The sequence below is a fragment of the Hemitrygon akajei genome, chromosome 16 (assembly GCF_048418815.1).
Source record: "Hemitrygon akajei chromosome 16, sHemAka1.3, whole genome shotgun sequence".
Classification (NCBI taxonomy): Eukaryota; Metazoa; Chordata; class Chondrichthyes; order Myliobatiformes; family Dasyatidae; genus Hemitrygon; species Hemitrygon akajei.
Genome location: NC_133139.1, coordinates 86,832,966 through 86,851,543, shown reverse-complemented (window position 1 = coordinate 86,851,543; position 18,578 = coordinate 86,832,966). Strand labels below are relative to the sequence as shown.

The following is an 18,578-nucleotide window of genomic DNA, read 5'->3' as shown; positions in this document are numbered from 1 at the left end:
TTAATGTCATTTCCAGTACACAAGTGTAAAGGAGAATGAAATAATTGTTACTCCAAATCTGATGCAACCCAGAAAAACACAAAAAGATAAAGAGCACAATAACAAAAAAACACAATAAATATAAATTAGTTTATATACATAGATTGATTGTATGTCCAAAAAGAATGTAAAATGGGGAAATAAAGTGGAAGCCAGTAGCTCTACTGCATTGTCTTAGATAGAGAGAAGTGTTGTGTATTTCATATTTCAGTAATATTTGAGTATTATTGTAAATACAATTGTTTGATTAAGCAGTCTTGTTCATTTAAATAATTCATTAGAGAGAGGTGTTGTGTATTTCATATTTCAGTAATATCTGAGTATTGTAAATACAATTATTTGATTAAGCAGTCTTGTTCATTTAAATAATTCATTACAGATTAAATGTAGAAGTATGTGAATGGCATATGTCATCACGCCACCACGTCATACATGCGTGTGCTTCTCAAAGAAAAAATGAAACTAGACACGTTATCTCCAGGCTTCCATCTTTTTGCTTCCAGTTAGTTTAACGTTTTGGAGACACAAAACTTTAAAATGGCAATGAGGAAGTTTTGAAATGAACCTGAGATGACTACCTACCTGTTGGAGCACAGCAAAATGTTTGAGTTTTTTAAAAAGCGCAACGAGAAATTCAATTTTTTTTAAACAGCGCAGTTATAAGATGATGAAAGGCATTGATTGTGTGGATAGTCATTTTCCCAGAGCTGAAATGGCTAGAACGAGAGGGCACAGTTTTAAGGTGCTTGGAAGTAGGTACAGGGGAGATGTCAGGGGTAAGTTTTTTAAGCAGAGAGCGGAGAGTGCGTGGAATGGGCTGCTAGCGACGGTGGTGGAGGTGGATACGATACGGTCTTTTAAGAGACTCCTGGATGGTACAAAAGTAGAGGGCAATGGGTAACCCTAGGTAATTTCTAAGATAAGGACATGGTCGGCATAGCTTTGTGGGCTGTAGGACCTGTATTGTGCTTCAGGTTTTCTATGTTTCCATTAGCACGTGTCTCTTCAGGAGAGAAAGAGAGAGAGATCGTTGATAAACAGTGAATGCATTGGGTTTAAAAACATCACATGGAGGCTGAAGGAATTCTTTACAAATTTGAGTGGAGCCCATGGGCAATGTCAGTAGTTCCAGTAGACAAGGAGAATGGGGTTGTCACCATCTGTGGTGATTTTGTCATCATCAACCTCACGCTAAAAGCTGATCAATACCCTCTGCCCAGGATGGAGGATATCTTTGCAAACCTTTCTGGAGGGAAACACTTCTGCAAAGTGGACTTAGCTGATGCCTACCTACAGATGGAGATGGAAGAAGAGTCCAAAGTGTTTCTGATCATAAACACTCACAAGGGTGTTTATCACTATAATAGGCTTATTTTTGGAGCAGCATCTGCACTCTGGCTGAAAGCTAGGGACCAGGTGCTACAAGGCTACCCAGGCACTTAGTGTTACCTGGATGACATCATTGTTACCGGTAAGGATGACAAGGAACATCTCCATAATTTCAAGACGGTGTTAAAAAGATGAGAAGATTATGGGCTCAGAACATGATGTAACAAGTGTGAATTCTTTAAACCAAGCATCACTTACTGTGATCACGCCATTGATGCACAAGAATTACACAAGTGTGCTGAGAAAATTCAAGCAGTGGCTACAAAGGATGTGTCACAGTTGAGGTCCTTTTTAGGATTTGACAATTAGTATAAAATTCCTGCCAGATCTGACTACTGTGCTCTATCCATTGAACTCATTACTATAGATCGGGAAGAAGCGGCAAAGGACAAAGCAGTGTGAGGTGACCTTCGAAAAGGTAAAGGACATGGTGACATCAGACACTGTACTCAAACATTATGATCTACATCATCCAGTGAAGCTTACCTCAGCTGCCTAACCTTATGGTGTTGGTGTAGTTGTGTCACATGTTATGAGTGACAGAAGTGACCCCCCCCCCCCCCATAGCATTTGCATCACATTCCCTTACCACTGCGGAGAAAAATCATGCACAGATTGACAGAAAGGACTTGAGTCTGGTTTGGAGTGTAAAACATTTCAACCTATACTTGTATGGGAGAGAGTTTACCCTCGTTACTGATCATCAACCACCAGTGTCCATTTCAATCCACAGAAGGGTGTTCCACTAACTTCAGTGGCAGGAATGTAGAGATGGGCTCTGTTTCTTGGAGGACATAATTATAATAAGATTGAATTCAAGAGGAGACGAATCATAAAATGCAGACTGATTGCCCCATTTACCTTCGGAAAAGGAAATACCTGAAAAATTTACAAAAGAGGACACTCCTCTAGATGTATGCTCCCTAACACAAATTGAAATTCTCCCTATTACTGCAGACGTGATCCAAAGGGAAACCGGAAAAGAACCCACTGTCTCAGGTCTACATGGTCTCCTAAAATGGCTGGAATGTGCAGCAGAAACTTCGGTTGCCCCAATTTTACCAGCGCAGGGTTGAACTTGTCCTTAATGGGGGTTGCCTTATGTGGGGACTGATAGTTGTTGTACCATCCAAGCTGAGAGCTACATGCTGGTCATCTGGACCTGGTCAAAATGAAAGTGTTGGCTCAAAGCTTTGGCAGCCTGGGATCGAGTAGTTGCCACACGTTGTTTGGGATGCCAACATGTCCAGAAGATGCCAAGGGCAGCACCTCTTCATCCCTGGGAATGGCCTGCATTTACCTGGCAGAGGATTCATGTGGATTTTGCCAGACCATTCATAGACACAAACTTCCTGGTAGTCATGGATGCAGCTACAAAATGGCCAGAAATGTTCCAGATAGCCTCCACTACAGCCTTGCAGAATATTGATGCATTCCAGAACACTTAGTCAGTGACAATGCACCACAGTTTGTTGTGAAACAGTTTCCGTCATTCCTGAAAATAAATGGAATAAGACATATTACATCTGGACAATACCACCCAGCTACAAATGGTTTGTTGGAAAGATTTGTCCGGAGTCTAAAGAATGCACTGTGAACAACACCAGCAGAACACACTGCACTGACACTGAAGCAGAAGGTGACTAATTTCCTCCTTGCATATCGCAATGCAGCACACTCCACAATCAACAACTCACCAGCCGTGCTGTTCCTGGGACGTCCCTTGTGCTCACACTTGGATTTCCTCAACCCCAGTCTCGGAAGGAGAATGCAAGGCAAACAGCTGAGACAAATTGAAGGCTCCTGAAACAAGGTTCAATGTTTCTCTCCTGGACCAGCAGTCATGGTGAGGACCACAGAGGTGATCAGAAATGGGTATTCAGAAATATTAAGGACAGAACTGGACCACTTTCCTATACAGTACTGTGGAAGTTGCATCAGGTGTCACCTGGAGACGACACACTGATCAATTGAGGAGAACAGGGTCATTTGTTGGAGAAGAAAGGTGTCCAGAGCTGTCAGAACAACTTCCTGCAGTCCCAGAGTCAACTTCTACAGCCACATAGAGAAGGCCCAGGACCTGAGGTTGTTTCACCGACCAAGCAGAGTGGGTCTCCCTTGTCAGGAAAGACATTATCCCACAAGAGTAAGAAGTCCTCCACAGCGATTAAACCTTTACGCCTGAATGAAACAATTTATTATGCCGTGGATGTCTATATAGTAATTCTATTTATTTATATATATAATTAAGTTGTATATATAGTATATGTTTATAAGTTGAGATACATTCTATATTGAGTAGGAGGTATAGCTAAGTAGGGAGGAGTGTTGTGTATTTAATATTTAATATATTTAATATTACAGTAATATTTGAGTAAATTGTAAATGCATTGTCTGATTTAGCATTCATGTTTATTTAAACACGTGATACATGTGTGCACCTCTCTGAATGTAAATAAGAAACGATATCTCCGGGCTCCTGTCTTTTTGGTTTCAATTAGTTTTATGATTTGGAGTTGCAAAGCAGAACAAGAAGCACCCATGACACAGTGTAGAATAGCATCGTGTAACATATCACTCTCTGATACCACGTATTATGTACAGATATCACTACTTCGTTGAGTAATGAGATGATACTTTGTGTTAGATCATTACTTCTCCCTACAATTGAACACTTCCTGTATTTCAAAAATGTGTTATTTCCTGATGATTTGATGATAAAGGCATCATATCATGATGATGTGAAAATGTTCAAAGGAGTGTGACTAATTGGAGAACTCTTTCGAAGAACTAGCATGTACACAATGGGCTGAGTGGCTTCCGTCTGTCATTTCAACTCTGAACAACAAGATTTGAGAAGACCATTGAGAAAGCCAGGAGGAAAAGTGAAACCGCTCATGAATTTTTTTTTACTTCCTGTGTCCTTAGGGGGAACCAGTTACATTTTGCGAGGAGACATTTTTGGACCACAAACCGAGCTCAATGAAGAATTTCCTGCAGCATGCAGTGCACCTTCAACTGTTCAAACAGGTGAGGCTTGACATGAGGCAGGAATGGGGCCTGTGCATCGGGTACAACCCCAGAGACTGAAAGTCTTCCATCACCTCACTCTTGCTCAGACTCCCTGGTGCCACAATGCATTGAAAACCTCCTCAGTTTTCCATTCTGAATACTCATTGTTCATTATTTCAAGAAACAGAACTGTACGTTTCCAGCACAGAGACGTCTCATCTTGAATGGTCCGGCTCAGTACCAGAATAATCCCAAAATAACCCCACTGCTTTGGTTGGCTTCCTACAATCCTCAAACCTCCTCTAGATTCCCATTCCCATTCTGATGTGTTGATCCATGGCCTCCTCTTGTGTCACCCAGGCCACCCTGAGGGTGCAGGAGCAACACATATTCCGTCTGGGTACCCTCCACCCAGAGGACATGAATATCGATTTATCCTTTCGGTAAAAAAATATTTCCCCCCTCCTTTCCTCTATTCCCCCTCTGACCTTTCACCTCTTCTCACATGCCTATCACTCCCCCCTTGCCCTCTTGGTCCCCTCTTCCTTCCTTTTGTCCTGTGGTCTATCCTCCTCTCCTATGTTTCTTCTCCAGCCATTGACCTTTCCCACCCAACTGGCTTCACCTATCACCTTCACCTTTTTATCTATCATCTTCCCCCTTCCTTTCCAGTCCTGAAAAAATGGCCTGAAACATTGACAGTTTATTCTTTTCCACAGATGCTGCCTGAGCTGCTGAGTTCCTCCAGTATTTTGTGTGTGTTGCTCTGGATTTCCAGCATCTGCAGACTTTTTTGTGTTTATGAAAATATTTGTCCTGTTTTCCAAGATATGACAGTGTTTGATAAACTACCCCATGGCAAAACATTTCATGATCCAACAAAAAAGTGTGTAATGAAACCTCCTCTTCCTCTTAGAGACAATTTTATACTTTAACTCCTCACACAGATCATCTCCCTCCCTTCCTCCCACAACCATGGTAATGCAGTGATTAGCATAAAGCTACCACAGCACCAGTGACCCAGGTTCAAAACCCGCCACTGCCTGTAAGGAGCTTATATGTTTTCCCTGTGACCCCGTGGGTTTCCTCCAAGTGCTCTGGTTTCCTCCCACAGTCCAAAAGACATAAGTAGGTTAATTGGTCTCATTGGGGTAATTAGTTTGTGCAGGGTTGTTGGGCTCTGCTATATCTCTAAATAAAAAGTAAAATAAATCAGCTGACATAAGGAAAATCTCATTTGAGTTGATTTTGTCTTTCAGCCTTTCCCTTAACCCGCCGTTAATTCTCCTTTAGCTCTATGTCTGCTCACATTCAATTTGTTTCTGTTTCATGTCATTTTGATTCAGTTTATAGATAATCGACTGGAAAAGCTTAACCAGGGGAAGGTACTGACAGATCTGTTCGAGGAGGAGGTTAATCTGGGTGGTTATTCTTCAGGTGAGCATCTTGAATGAGTTCTCACATGAATCAGCACAGATGCCATGCTTATGCTTTTCCTGAATTGTGATGGCCACTAATTCTGGGCTCCTCCCATTTCCTCAGGCTGCTCCAAGACCTATCAACAATGGAAGCAAAGCGTAAAGGTAAATAAAAACCTTTCATTGATAACACCAATGATATAGATAGATCATTGTTGGGGCAGGGTACTGGGACTGTCAGAGGAGACCAGAGATTGGATGGAGTAAGGAAGGAGAGAGCAAGTGCAGATGGTAGGAGTGAAACTGAAGGAAGGAGGGAGGGCAAGTGCAGAATACAGAGAAGTAGAATAGAAAGTGACGGGGAGAGGGAGGGAGGGAATGGAATCCAGGATGGATAAGGAGGGTACAGAGTGTTGGGAGGGAGGAGTGTCCTCTGGGGGAAAGGGAGAAAGTGTGCATCTTGATCAGAGATGCCACCTATTACAAGAGATGAAGGATGATGATTGATGAGTGTTGGCCTGAGAGTAAAGTACATTTTATCAGGGGCTTGCTTACTCTAGTGGAAAGGGTGCTAAGCTACTTGTGATGCCAAAGCCTGGAGGTGAAGGAACATGAATGAATTTGAAGGAATTTAGGGGCTTGATGATGAGATGAGACATGATGTTTCAACAATTCACTCTGTTTATGTGCAGAGAAGTGGTGGAGCCCTGATTCACACAGTGAAATCTAAAGCCAATCCAGCTGTGAAGAACATGTATAACTTTGTAAGTACTGAGGAGCTCACAGCAAACCTTTCATTCCACAGGGTCAGCGTGACTGCTGACAACTGGCCTGATGTAACAGGTGTTCACAATTGGTTGCTGTGGATGTTAAAACAGGACAATCTCTGGGACTAAAACAACTCACCATTACTTACATAAAGGAAAAGACTTTGCAATTCACAACCTCAAGGCATTCCAAATTTCCTCATGGTCAATAATGCATTTTTTGAAGTGTTAACTTTTTTGCATTGTAGGAAATAATCAGAGTCAGAATTAGGTTTAATATCTCCGGCAGATGTCATGAGATTTGTTGTTCTGCAGCAGTACATTGCAATACATAATTATAAAAACTGTAAGTTACAGTGTGTATATATATGTGTGTGTGTATATATACACTCTATATGCACACACAAATGTGTGTGTGTGTACATATACACAAACAATATTTATAAAGTTAAATTAAATAAGTAGTGCAAAAAGGGAGAGAAAAAAGATAGTGCTTATGGGTTCAATGTCCATTCAGAAATCTGATGGCAGAGGGAAAGAAGCTGTTCCTGAATCGTACACCTTCAGGCTCATGTACCTCTTGCCTGATGGCAACAATGAGAAGAGGTCATGTCTGAGGTGGTGGAGATATTTAATGATAAACTCCTACAAATGTATAATGTTTTTGTCAAATTGAGGAATAACTTTTGAGCAGACACTAAGGATACTTCCTTCCTCATATTTCCATACAACACAGGAAGAAGCCGTTCTGGCCCATCATGCCTAAGCTAACTCACAGAACAATCACTATCCCCCCCCCCATCCCATAACCTGCCCTCTCTACATTCCAATTACCATTCTCCAGATTCAGCCACTCATCTGTACATTAGGGCAAGATTTTACAATAGCCAATCAACCACCAACACCTACCACAACTGGGACACGGACCTGAAAATCCGATTGAACCTCATAGTTCCAGGAGAATGTATGAACTCCACACACAGAACATGGAAGTCAGGAATAAGCTTAGGTCCATGGGATTGTGAAGCAGCTCCTGAACTTTAGTGCCAGTATTTACATCCATCTAAGAGAATATGTAGAGTCTTGGGTTTAAACCCAAGCTCAACACTCAACTACAGCTCAACACTCAGCACATTTATCCCATCCAAGTTCATGACCAAGCTTCAAGACCAGGGGCCTCTGTACCTCTGTACTTGGGTCATTAGCAGATCACAGTCAGAGACAATCAGCGTCTCCTCGATGATCATTAATAAAGGTGTGTGCTTTAATAGATCTGTGGAAAAGAGTAAACAGTTAACGTTTTGGGCCAAGACCCTTCATCAGGACTCGGCCCGAAATGTCAGCAGTTTACTCTTTTCCATAGATGCTGCCTGGCCTGCTGAGTTCCTCCAGCATCTTGTGGGCTTCTTTGGATTTCTAGCACCTGCAGGTTTTCTTGTGGCTAAGTACAGCTCCAATGCCATCTTTTAATTTGCCGATGGCACGAATACTGTTGGACAAATCGTAGGTGGTGATGTGGCAGCTTACTGGAGTGAGATAGGTTGAGAGGTACCACAATAACAATCTCTTGTTCGGTGTCAGTAAAATCAAAGGACTGACTGTTGACTTCAGGAAGGGTTGAGGTGAATGGACATCTCCAGTCTACACTGAGGGATCGGCAGTGGAGAGAGTCAGCAGCTTTAAATTCCTGGGCACTAGCATATCCTGTGACCTGTCTTGGGCTCAGCACATAAGTAGAATCATAAGGAAAGCACAACATCATCTTCACTTTCTTAAGACATTATGGAGGTTTAGCTTGTCATCATGTACTCTTAAAAATATTCTCAAGATGTACTAGAGCATAGATCACAGAACAGCACAGTTCAGGCCCTTTGGTCCACAATGTTATGCTGACCTTTTAACCTACTCTAAGATCATCTAACCCTTCCCTCCTACATAGCCTCCATTTTTCTAACTTCCATGTGGCTATCTAAGAGTCTTTTAAATGCCCCTAATGTATCTACCTCCACCACCACCCTGACAGTACATTCCACATACCTAACACCCTGTGTGAAAACTTATCTCTTACACCCTCCCTATTTTCTCCATTCACCATAAAATTATGCCCCCTTGTATTAGTCATTTCCAGTATGGGGAAAAGTCTCTGGCTGTCCACTCAATCTATGTCCCTTATCATCTTGTACACTTCTATCAAGTCACCTCTCATCCTTCTTCACTCCAAAGAGAAAAGTCCTAGCTCACTCAATCATAAGACATGCTCTCTAATCCAGACAGCATGCTGGTAAATCTCCTCTGCACCATCTCTAAAGCTTCCACATCCTTCCTATAATGAGATGGATATACTGTTGAAAATATCCGCACTGTCTGAATGCTGGTCTGGTACAGCAATTAAAGTGTACAGAATCTGCAGAGAATAGTGAACACATCACAGGAAAACCCCTCCCCACCATTGGTTGCATCTACAGGATGCACTGCCTCAAGAAAGCAGCATCTATCATCAAAGGTCTTCACAATCCAGGACATGCCATTTTGTCATAGCTACAGTCAGGCAGGAGCAACAGAAGCCTGAGGTCCCCCACCAGCAAGTTCAAGAAAAACCACTTTCCTTCAGCCATTCGATCTTGAGCCAATAGGCAAAACCCTAATCTCTACAATTTAGCAAAACTGTGACTGCTTTGGTCACTTTTCCACTAGAATGGACTTTGTTTTCTTTTGTTCCAATTATGTTCTTGTAAAAATTGTGTATAATTTCTGTTTACTTCATGTTTGCTTTCTTGTGAATGCTGTTTTCCTGATGCCATTTGACTGTGATGCTACTGCAAGTAAGTTTCTCTTGCACCTATGCATAAATGTACTTGTGCATATGACAACGTACTCGACTTTCGAAGTATGTATATAATATACAACCTTGACATTCGTCTCCGTACAGGCAGCCATAAAACAAAGAAACCCCAAAAGAACCCAATAAAAAATGTCCAACACCTAACTCACAGAGAGAAAAAATTGTGCTAGCAATAGAAGTAAGCAAATAGCATTGGGAACCTAAGTTTTACAAGACCCAAGTCTTCGTCTTCTCCAGAAAAATGGCATCTGCAGTAGCGTAGCACCCCCTTGATACTGCATTAATATTTCTTCCTTGAGTTTTGTATTCAAGTTCTTGTAATGGGTTTGAACTAGCAAGCTTCTGACTCGTTCATAGGAGTCCATCTTACTGAGCCACACCTAAATGTAGTCACCTTTATTTATAACTTGCAGTTCACATTCTTTCTACCAGTCAAACCTGTCTGCTAACATTAACCCTACTTCCCCCATATGTCCTTGGCCCTTGCTCTCTTTAATCTTTTACACCTCTCCAAGTCTTTTGCACCCAATTCCAGATTGCAGGACACCACCTATCTCTGTCACTCCACCTTTCGCAGCCTAGCACTGTCTCTGGAGTTGGCTAATTTCCCACTGCCTCCTTGCCGCTTCCTTCATCTTCAAGTAGTCAATAGAATCAGAATCAGAATTGAGTACAGTATCACTGGCATATGTCATAAAATTTGGCACAAGAGGAGTCCATGTCAGAACAGGAATGGGAGTCAGAATTAAAATGTTTGGCCAGCAGAAAGTTATACTTGTGGCGATGGAGCAGAGGTGCTCGATGAAGTGGTCCCTCAACTTACAACAGGTCTCACCAATGTAGAGGAGCCCGCATCGGGAACACCGGACACAATAGGGGACCCCAGCACATGTGCAGGTGAAATGTTGCCTCACCTGGAAGTACTGTTTGGGGCCCTGAATGGAGGCGAGGGAGGAGGTGTATGGTCAGGTAAAGCACTTAGGCCCCTTGCAGGGATAACCAGTCTATAAAACACTGTTTTGGTTGCCATTAAGTATTGTCTAATTCTCATCAGTATGGCTTACAAAAGCCCGAAAGAGTTAGCAGAATGATCTCCAGGCTCAGTTGCACAGAGAGACTGGAGAATTTCTCCTGTTGCACAGACAAGATTGAGTAGTGATTTAATAGAAGCAAATGGTCCAAACGAGTTGAATAATAGGCATGGATTGAGAACCAGTTTAAGGTAGTTAACAGAGTCGCACGAGGAAAATCCTCTCAGTGCAGCATCTGAACATCACCTTTAGTTTAAATCAGAAGATCGCGAGAGGTAAACCAGCACTGGTACCAAACTTCTTCATCCTGCGGAATGGAAGCACACACAAAATGCTGCAGGAACTCAACAGGTCAGGCAGTATCTATGGAGGGGAATGAACAATCAGTGGATTGAGCTCAGACCCTTCATTAGGGTCTAAGGTCTGAAGTATTGGCCCAAAACATGGACTCTCCATGGATGTTGCCTGACGTGTTGAGTTCCTCCAGCGTTTTACGTGTACTGCTCTGGATTTCCAGTGTCTGGAATCTCTTCTGTAAATGGAAGCAGGTTCAATTATCACGTTCAGAGTAGTTGTGGGAGGTAGTTGGCATAGGCACGAAGAAGCAGAGAAACGACGTGGCTTTACCATGTTGTAATAAGTTTATGATCCTTTGTAAATGGCAATTTTTGTTGCTGAAGACTGGAGTACAGCTTCAGCGCTGGAGCAGAGGTAAAATTTTTTGTTCCGGGGGGGGAAGAAACAGGGATGAAAGAAGAGTAGGGGAGGAGAAGGGGAGCACCTGCAGATCCAAAGATGATGACAATGAATCAATGGTGATGGAGTCAAGAGCTAAGAGACTGGAGGGGAGGTGTCAATGGTAACGGTTTCAGAAATGCAAAAATATTCATGATGTCTTTGTTATTTCTAGGCTAAAGATCAAGCTAGATTGGGCTTGAAGGGGATGAAAAATCGTCTGAAACACAAGGTACTGGTGACATCATCATCTAACTTTTCCTTCTTCTTATGCTTGTGCTGAAACTCAATGGTGGTTTTATCACACCCTGGCTGACCTGTCCTCTGTAAACTTTGTGGCTTTGTGTTTGGAGAAGTGTTAACCTGGAATGCAACTGAATATGAATGACTAATATAGAGATTTGAATCCAGGCCAGACTCACTCATGGATGTGGAAGCAAGCCGGGCCGTACCATGTAAATGTGCAGGATCCTGGGGGGACCTTTTGCTTTGTAGCCACGTGGCACAGTGCTGAATACTGTGTGAATACCACTGCACAAGAACAGAGAAGTCTATAGAAAGTAATGGATAAAACCCAGACCATCACAGGAAAAGCCCTCCCCACCTCTGAGCACACCTACAAGGAGCGATGCCCCAGGAAAACAAAATCCATCAACAAGGACGCCCACCATCCAGGCTATGCCCCCTTCTCACTGCTGCCATCGGGAAGGAGGTACAGGAGCCTTATTCCCATACCAGCAGGATCAGGAACAGTTATTACCCCTCAGCATCAGGCTCCTGAACCAGTATAGGTAACTTCACTCACCTCAACACTAAACTGATTCCACAACCTATGGGCTCACTTTCAAAGAATTGACAACTCATGTTCTCAATATTATTACAAACAACACACACAAAATGCTGGTGAAACACAGCAGGCCAGGCAGCATCTATAAGGAGAAGCGCTGTCGACGTTTCAGGCCAAGACCCTTCGTCAGGAAAAGCCCTCCCCACCTCTGAGCACACCTACAAGGAGCGATGCCACAAGAAAACAAAATGACGAAGGGTCTCGGCCCAAAACGTCGACAGTGCTTCTCCTTATAGATGCTGTCTGGCCTGCTGTGTTCCACCAGCATTTTGTGTGTGTTGTTGTTTGAATTTCCAGCATCTGCAGATTTCCTCGTGTTTGTTCTCAATATTATTTACTTATTTATTATTATTAATGTAACACTTGCCCAACAGGCTGGTATATGTCTAGGGGGAAAAATTCGAGCCACTCTCCAACCCCACCTCCCGTATAAGCAGGTGCTGTGGGAATCAAGTTAATGCAGCGTTGCACACACAATATCAAACCCACACCAGATACCGTTATAGAATATACTTTAAAGATTTTACTAAATCTAAATGAGTACCAACAATCTAGTATATATGAAGGAAAAGAAAATAAAGTAAAAGGCGCCAGACTTATCAGAGTTCAGTCAGTTTAGTGCACATCGTTGGAGCTCAACCATCGAACCGTTCGACCCCTCGTCGCTTTCCTCCAACCTCCACGTCCTTGCACCTGGGACCACCCCGGTGGTCAACCGAGCAGTGCAGCGCACGTCCACCTTCTTCGGCATCTTCTTCCCGTTTTGTGTTTACTATAAAAACACAATTTTCCCCAGCTCAAGCTGGTAAAATCAGGCGTAGCCAAGCGCACTCATTTCTCAGTTGCTAGGAACTTTCAGACTATTCCTGTGGTGTTTAGCATTGTGGCTTTCTGAAGATTTACAATAATACTGCTGTATAACTCTTTAATTATTTAATGCAATAGTGTAGTGCCTTTGGGATGGCACCAGTTATAGATATTACAATCAGGACAATGTATATCTTGTTCATGTTCCAAAGTCTTTCAATTTCCTCTTTTAATTCAGCATATTTCTGATGTTTTTCACTTACTGATTTCTGTAAGTTCTGTGTGTTTGGAATGGCTATATCTATTAAGTTGCTTATCCTGTATGATTGTTTTTTTTTATTTACAGCTTTCTTTGGCAGATTGGTTGTCAGTCTTTGTATGTAGTTTTTTGACAATTCTGTTGTATTTCTTTGTTCTGTTGTGAATGCCTGCAAGAAAATTAATTCAGTATAGTATATGGTGACGTGTACATTGATAATAAACTTACTTTAAACTTTGATTTGCAGGACTTGGGTGATGAGCGAGGGTTTCAGCGCGGTGGGTCACTGAGATGTCAACCGGTCGGGGGCCCCATCCATCAGAGGCGCATTCAGACAGAGTCCCTGCAGAACCGTCTGCCCATCACCCAGCACTTTGGTCAGGTAGGAAGCCTCTGTAATGAGGGGCAACTGGACTCCCAGTTCCTGCACCTTCACTGCCCACTGATTATTGGTTTCAAAACCTGGGTGCCTCGCCAACAACTTAGTACATTTGTTCATGCTGAGTTACTTGTCTGGAGAAGGCATCACAACTTCTGTTTCTGAGGGAGGACTTTAGAATGCCAGTTGGAGGTTGGTGTTTCTCTTCTCGGTCTCCCTCTGGTGTCTTAGCCACTGGGCACAGAAACTATACAATCAGAGCCCTGAAATTAACAAAAGGTGACCTCAAAGCCTGAAATTAATAAGGGGGAAGACAAGTTACCAATCTGTCAACTTGGTTAGTGTAACACTACACCAGTGGAAGCGACACAGGTTCAGCTCTGCTGCTGCTGTAAGGAATTTGTAGTTTCACCCTGCGACTGTGTGGGTTCCAGTTTCCTCCCACATTTCTAACATGTACGGTTTGGTAGGTTAGTTGCTCACATGGTTGTAATTGGGCAGTGTGGGCCGTTGGGCCAGGAGAGCCTGTTACCACACTGTATCTGTAAATAAAATCTTCGATAACTGTTATCATCTGCGTTGTTCACAGATTCCTTTATCTGAAGACACCAGTCTTAGATACATGTCAACTAAGTTTACTTTGTGAGTTTGTATAAAAATGATGCTGGGGTAATTGGTCAAGGTAGATCAATCTATCAGCTACTAACAGGAGTGTGTGTCAGTCCCTCATTGTCTTGTTTAACGGTTTTCACCATTTCTCCTCTAGTCTCGCCCCCGCAGACCAACCCGTCGCCAAACAAGCATCAACGGACCGCTACCCACTGGGGCAGTCAGGTAAATCGTTCTTCACCCATCCCCTCAGCTGCAGGTGTCCGTAAGTCAAATGGGATGACCGACCGGACTCGCAGAGTACATACACCCCTTGACCTTTACATCCTGATTCTTATCATAAGATGGACAATGGGATACAACATAGAACGCTGCAGCACATCGCAGGCCCTTTGGCCCACAAAGTCATGCTGACCTTTTAACCTACTCTAAGATCAATCTAGTCCTCCCCTCCTAATGTAACCCTCCATTTTAATATCATCTACGTGCCTACCTAGGAGTTTCTTAAATGCTCCTAATGTATGAGGCTCTACCACCGCCCTGTCAGTGTGTTCCCACACACCCACCAGTCTCTATGTAATAAACTTATGCCCCTTATACTTTCCTCCAATCCCCTCAAAATTATGCCCCTTGTATTAATCATTTCTGCCCTGGGGGAAAATTCTCTGGCTATCCGCTCCATCAATACCTCTTATCATAGTAGACACCTCTGTTGTCACCTCTCATCCTCCTTCACTGCAAATAGAAAATGCAGACCTTTCCCCCACTCCATCAACTGGGATGCAGACCCATTTTCCTGTCCCATCACCTTGGGACTGCAAGCACATTGTCCCGTCGACATTAAGTATGGGCCCACTTTTAAAGGAAACCAGTGAGTGTTTTTCCCATTTCTCTGACCGACCATTGTTGGGGTTTTAAGTCTCCTGATCTTCAGACTGCTGATGCCCAGGTATTTGCTTGACTTGTGCAGGTCCACCAGTGAGGAGGATGGACTAGACAACTCCCTGGACACAATCACTGATGAATTCCTTGACTGCAGCCTCCTGCAGGAAGAGAATATGGACCTGCTCGGGGAAATCTTTGATACACTCAGTACCCGGACAGCTCATGACAAGGGCCATCTATATGGAACGCGCAGCCTCGACTTATTCAACTTGGACTCCATGGAGGACATCCGCAGGGTAAAATGCTCTTTAATCTCTATTGTATCAGGCACAAAGATTCTGGAAATCTAAAACAAAAGCAGAAAGTGTTGGAAACACACAGCAGATTAGGCAGTATCTGTAGAGGGAGGAACAATGTTTTAGTTCGGTCACCTTTAATTAGAATTGTTGTGATGGAAAATCACCAACCCAAAATGTTAACTCCACAGACTCTACCTCAATTATACTTATTGATTAAAACAGACATCTGGATCAATTTCTATTAGAACAGAGATGAGGAGTGATTTCTTTTAGAACAAAGATGAGGAGCCAATATCTTTATTAGAACAAAGATGTGGAGGAATTTTATTGTTAGGGCAAAAATGAGGAGGAAATTCTTTTGCCAGAGGATAGTGAATCTGTGGAACTCAATGATACAGACAGCTGTGAAGGCCAATTCATTGGGTATATTTTTAGTGAAGGTTGTAAGGAGTTTGTACATTCTCTCTGTGGCCACGTGGGTTTCCACCAGGTGCTCCAGTTTCCTATCACAGTCCAAAGATGTACTGGTTAGTAAGTTAATTGGTCTTTGTAAATTGTCCCATGATTAATCTAGGATTAAATCAGGGAATGCTGAGCAGTGTGGCTCAAAGGACCTACTCTGCACTGTATCTCAATAAAATAAAAAATAAAATCAAGAACATGGAACGGTAAAGGTTCCTGGCCCACAACTTCGTGCCGACCCTTTAACGTACCCAAAGATCAATGTAACACTTCCCTCCCACATAGCCCTCCATTTCTGGACATCACAATGTTGGAAGAACATGAAGGTCTAAAGAATGCAAAAATGGTTCTGGATACAAGGGATATTACCAATAAGGTTAGGCTGCAGAATCTGGGGTTGTTTTCTTTAGAGCAAAAAACATTTCATAGAGAAATTTAACAGTGATGAATATGATCCTGACTAGCTTAGCTAGAGTAGATAGAGGTAAAATCTTCCCATTAGTAAATGGTGCACAGATCTGGAGCACAGAGAATGGGGGATTGGGGATCTCATTGAAACTTATCGAATATTGAAAGGCCTAGATAGTGTCAATGTGGAGAGGATGTTTCCTATGGTGAGGGAGTTTAGGACCAGAGGGCACAGCCTCAGAATACAAGGATGTCCCTTCAGAACAGAGATGCGGAGGAACTTCTTTAGCGAGAGGGTGGTGAATGTGTGTATATTTAAAGTGGAGGTTGATAGGTTCTTGATTAGTAAGGATATCAAAGGTTACAGGGAGAAGCCAGGAGAATGGGGTTGAGAGGAATAATAGATAATCTATAATGGAATGGTGGAGCAGGTTCGATGGGCTGAATGGCCTGATTCTGCTCCTATGTCTTATGAAGAAGAATGTTTTTTTTACTCTAAGTGTGCTTAAGATAGTCATGGAAAACTACAGCACAATAACAGGCTATTTGGCCTGTCTAGTCCATGCCATACCAATGGATCTGCCATTCATCATCTGTGTGTGGTGGAAACAGATTCAATCAGGACTTTGAAGGCAGAACTGGATAGGCAGTAGAGAGAATAATTTGCATAGCTGCAGAGGATGAGCAGTGGATTGGTGTTATGACACTGTACAGGCTCAGTACTGTACTGTAATATTCACTGATCATTCAAAACAGATTATATGATTATTTCCTTATATCAGTTTTAGTATATGCTGGTCCATGGCAAACTCAGCTTTGTTTTTGTCCAATTGAAGTTCCCAGTGATTTTGTTTCCTTGCATATTCTTACAAAGTAAGGGGCCATTCAGCTTATTGCATAAGACCATAAGATATAGGAGCAGATTTAGGCCATTTGGCCCATCAAGTCTGCTTCACCATTTCATCATGGCTGATCCATTTTCCTTCTCAGCCCCAATCTCCTCCTTTCTCCCCATATCCCACCACATTCTGACTAATCAAGAATCTATCAACCTCTGCCTTAAATAGCAGTGATAGGATTGGGCCGAGCCAGCATGGATTTACCAAGGGTAAATCATGCTTGACTAATCTGTTGGGGTTTTTCGAGGATGTAACCAGGAAGTTAGATGGGGGAGATCCAGTGGATGTAGTGTACCTCGATTTTCAGAAGGCATTTGAAAAGGTCCCACATAGGAGATTGGTGGGTAAAATCAAAGCTCAGGACATCGGGGGGGGGGGGGGGGGGGGAAGACATTGACATGGATAGAAAACTGGTTGGCAGATAGAAAGCAAAGGGTAGCGGTGAATGGGTGTTTCTCGGAATGGCAGGTGGTGACTAGTGGGGTGCCACAGGGCTCGGTATTGGGACCACAGCTGTTTACAATTTACGTCAACGATTTGGATGAAGGCATTGAAAATAACATCAGCAAATTTGCTGACGATACTAAGCTGGGTGGCAGTGTGACATGTGATGAGGATGTTAGGAGAATTCAGGGTGACTCGAATAGGCTGGGTGAGTGGGCAGATGACGTTTAATGTGAATAAGTGTGAGGTTATCCACTTTGGGAGTAAGAACAGGAAGGCAGATTATTATCTGAACGGTGTAGAGTTAGGTAAGGGAGAAATACAAAGAGATCTAGGAATCCTTGTTCATCAGTCACTGAAGGTGAATGAGCAAGTGCAGCAGGCAGTGAAGAAAGCTAATGAAATGTTGGCCTTTATTACAAAGGGAATTGAGTACAAGAGCAAGGAAATCCTCTTGCATTTGTACAGAGCCCTGGTGAGACCACACCTGGAGTATTGTGTACAGTTTTGGTCTCCAGGGTTAAGGAAGGACATCCTGGCTGTAGAGGAAGTGCAGCGTAGATTCACGAGGTTAATTCCTGGGATGTCTGGACTGTCTTATGCAGAGAGGTTAGAGAGACTGGGGTTTGTACACGCTGGAATTAAGGAGATTGAGAGGGGATCTGATTGAAACATATAAGATTATTAAGGGATTGGACAAGATAGAGGCAGGAAATATGTTCCAGATGCTGGGAGAGTCCAGTACCAGAGGGCATGGTTTGAGAATAAGGGGTAGGTCTTTTAGGACAGAGTTAAGGAAAAACTTCTCCCAGAGTTGTGGGGGTCTGGAATGCACTGCCTCGGAAGGTAGTGGAGGCCAATTCTCTGGATGCTTTCAAGAAGGAGCTAGATAGGTATCTTATGGATAGGGGAATCAAGGGATATGGGGACAAGGCAGGAACTGGGTATTGATAGTAGTTGATCAGCCATGATCTCAAAATGGTGGTGCAGGCTCAAAGGGCCGAATGGTCTACTTCTGCACCTATTGTCTATTAAATATACCCAATG

General features: G+C 42.9%; 1 protein-coding gene across 2 annotated transcripts in view; it reads left to right on the top strand.

Moving 5' to 3' along the window:
* dennd1c (DENN domain containing 1C) overlaps positions 1-18,578 on the top strand; it is a 109,294-nt gene that overhangs the window by 88,067 nt on the left and 2,649 nt on the right. For both annotated transcript variants that reach the window (XM_073069370.1, XM_073069369.1), the window contains 8 exons: positions 4,357-4,458; positions 5,787-5,877; positions 5,983-6,023; positions 6,551-6,622; positions 11,409-11,465; positions 13,394-13,528; positions 14,292-14,359; positions 15,105-15,315. In XM_073069370.1, the coding sequence (XP_072925471.1) occupies positions 4,357-4,458; positions 5,787-5,877; positions 5,983-6,023; positions 6,551-6,622; positions 11,409-11,465; positions 13,394-13,528; positions 14,292-14,359; positions 15,105-15,315 (777 nt within the window). The remainder of the gene's footprint in view (positions 1-4,356; positions 4,459-5,786; positions 5,878-5,982; positions 6,024-6,550; positions 6,623-11,408; positions 11,466-13,393; positions 13,529-14,291; positions 14,360-15,104; positions 15,316-18,578) is intronic.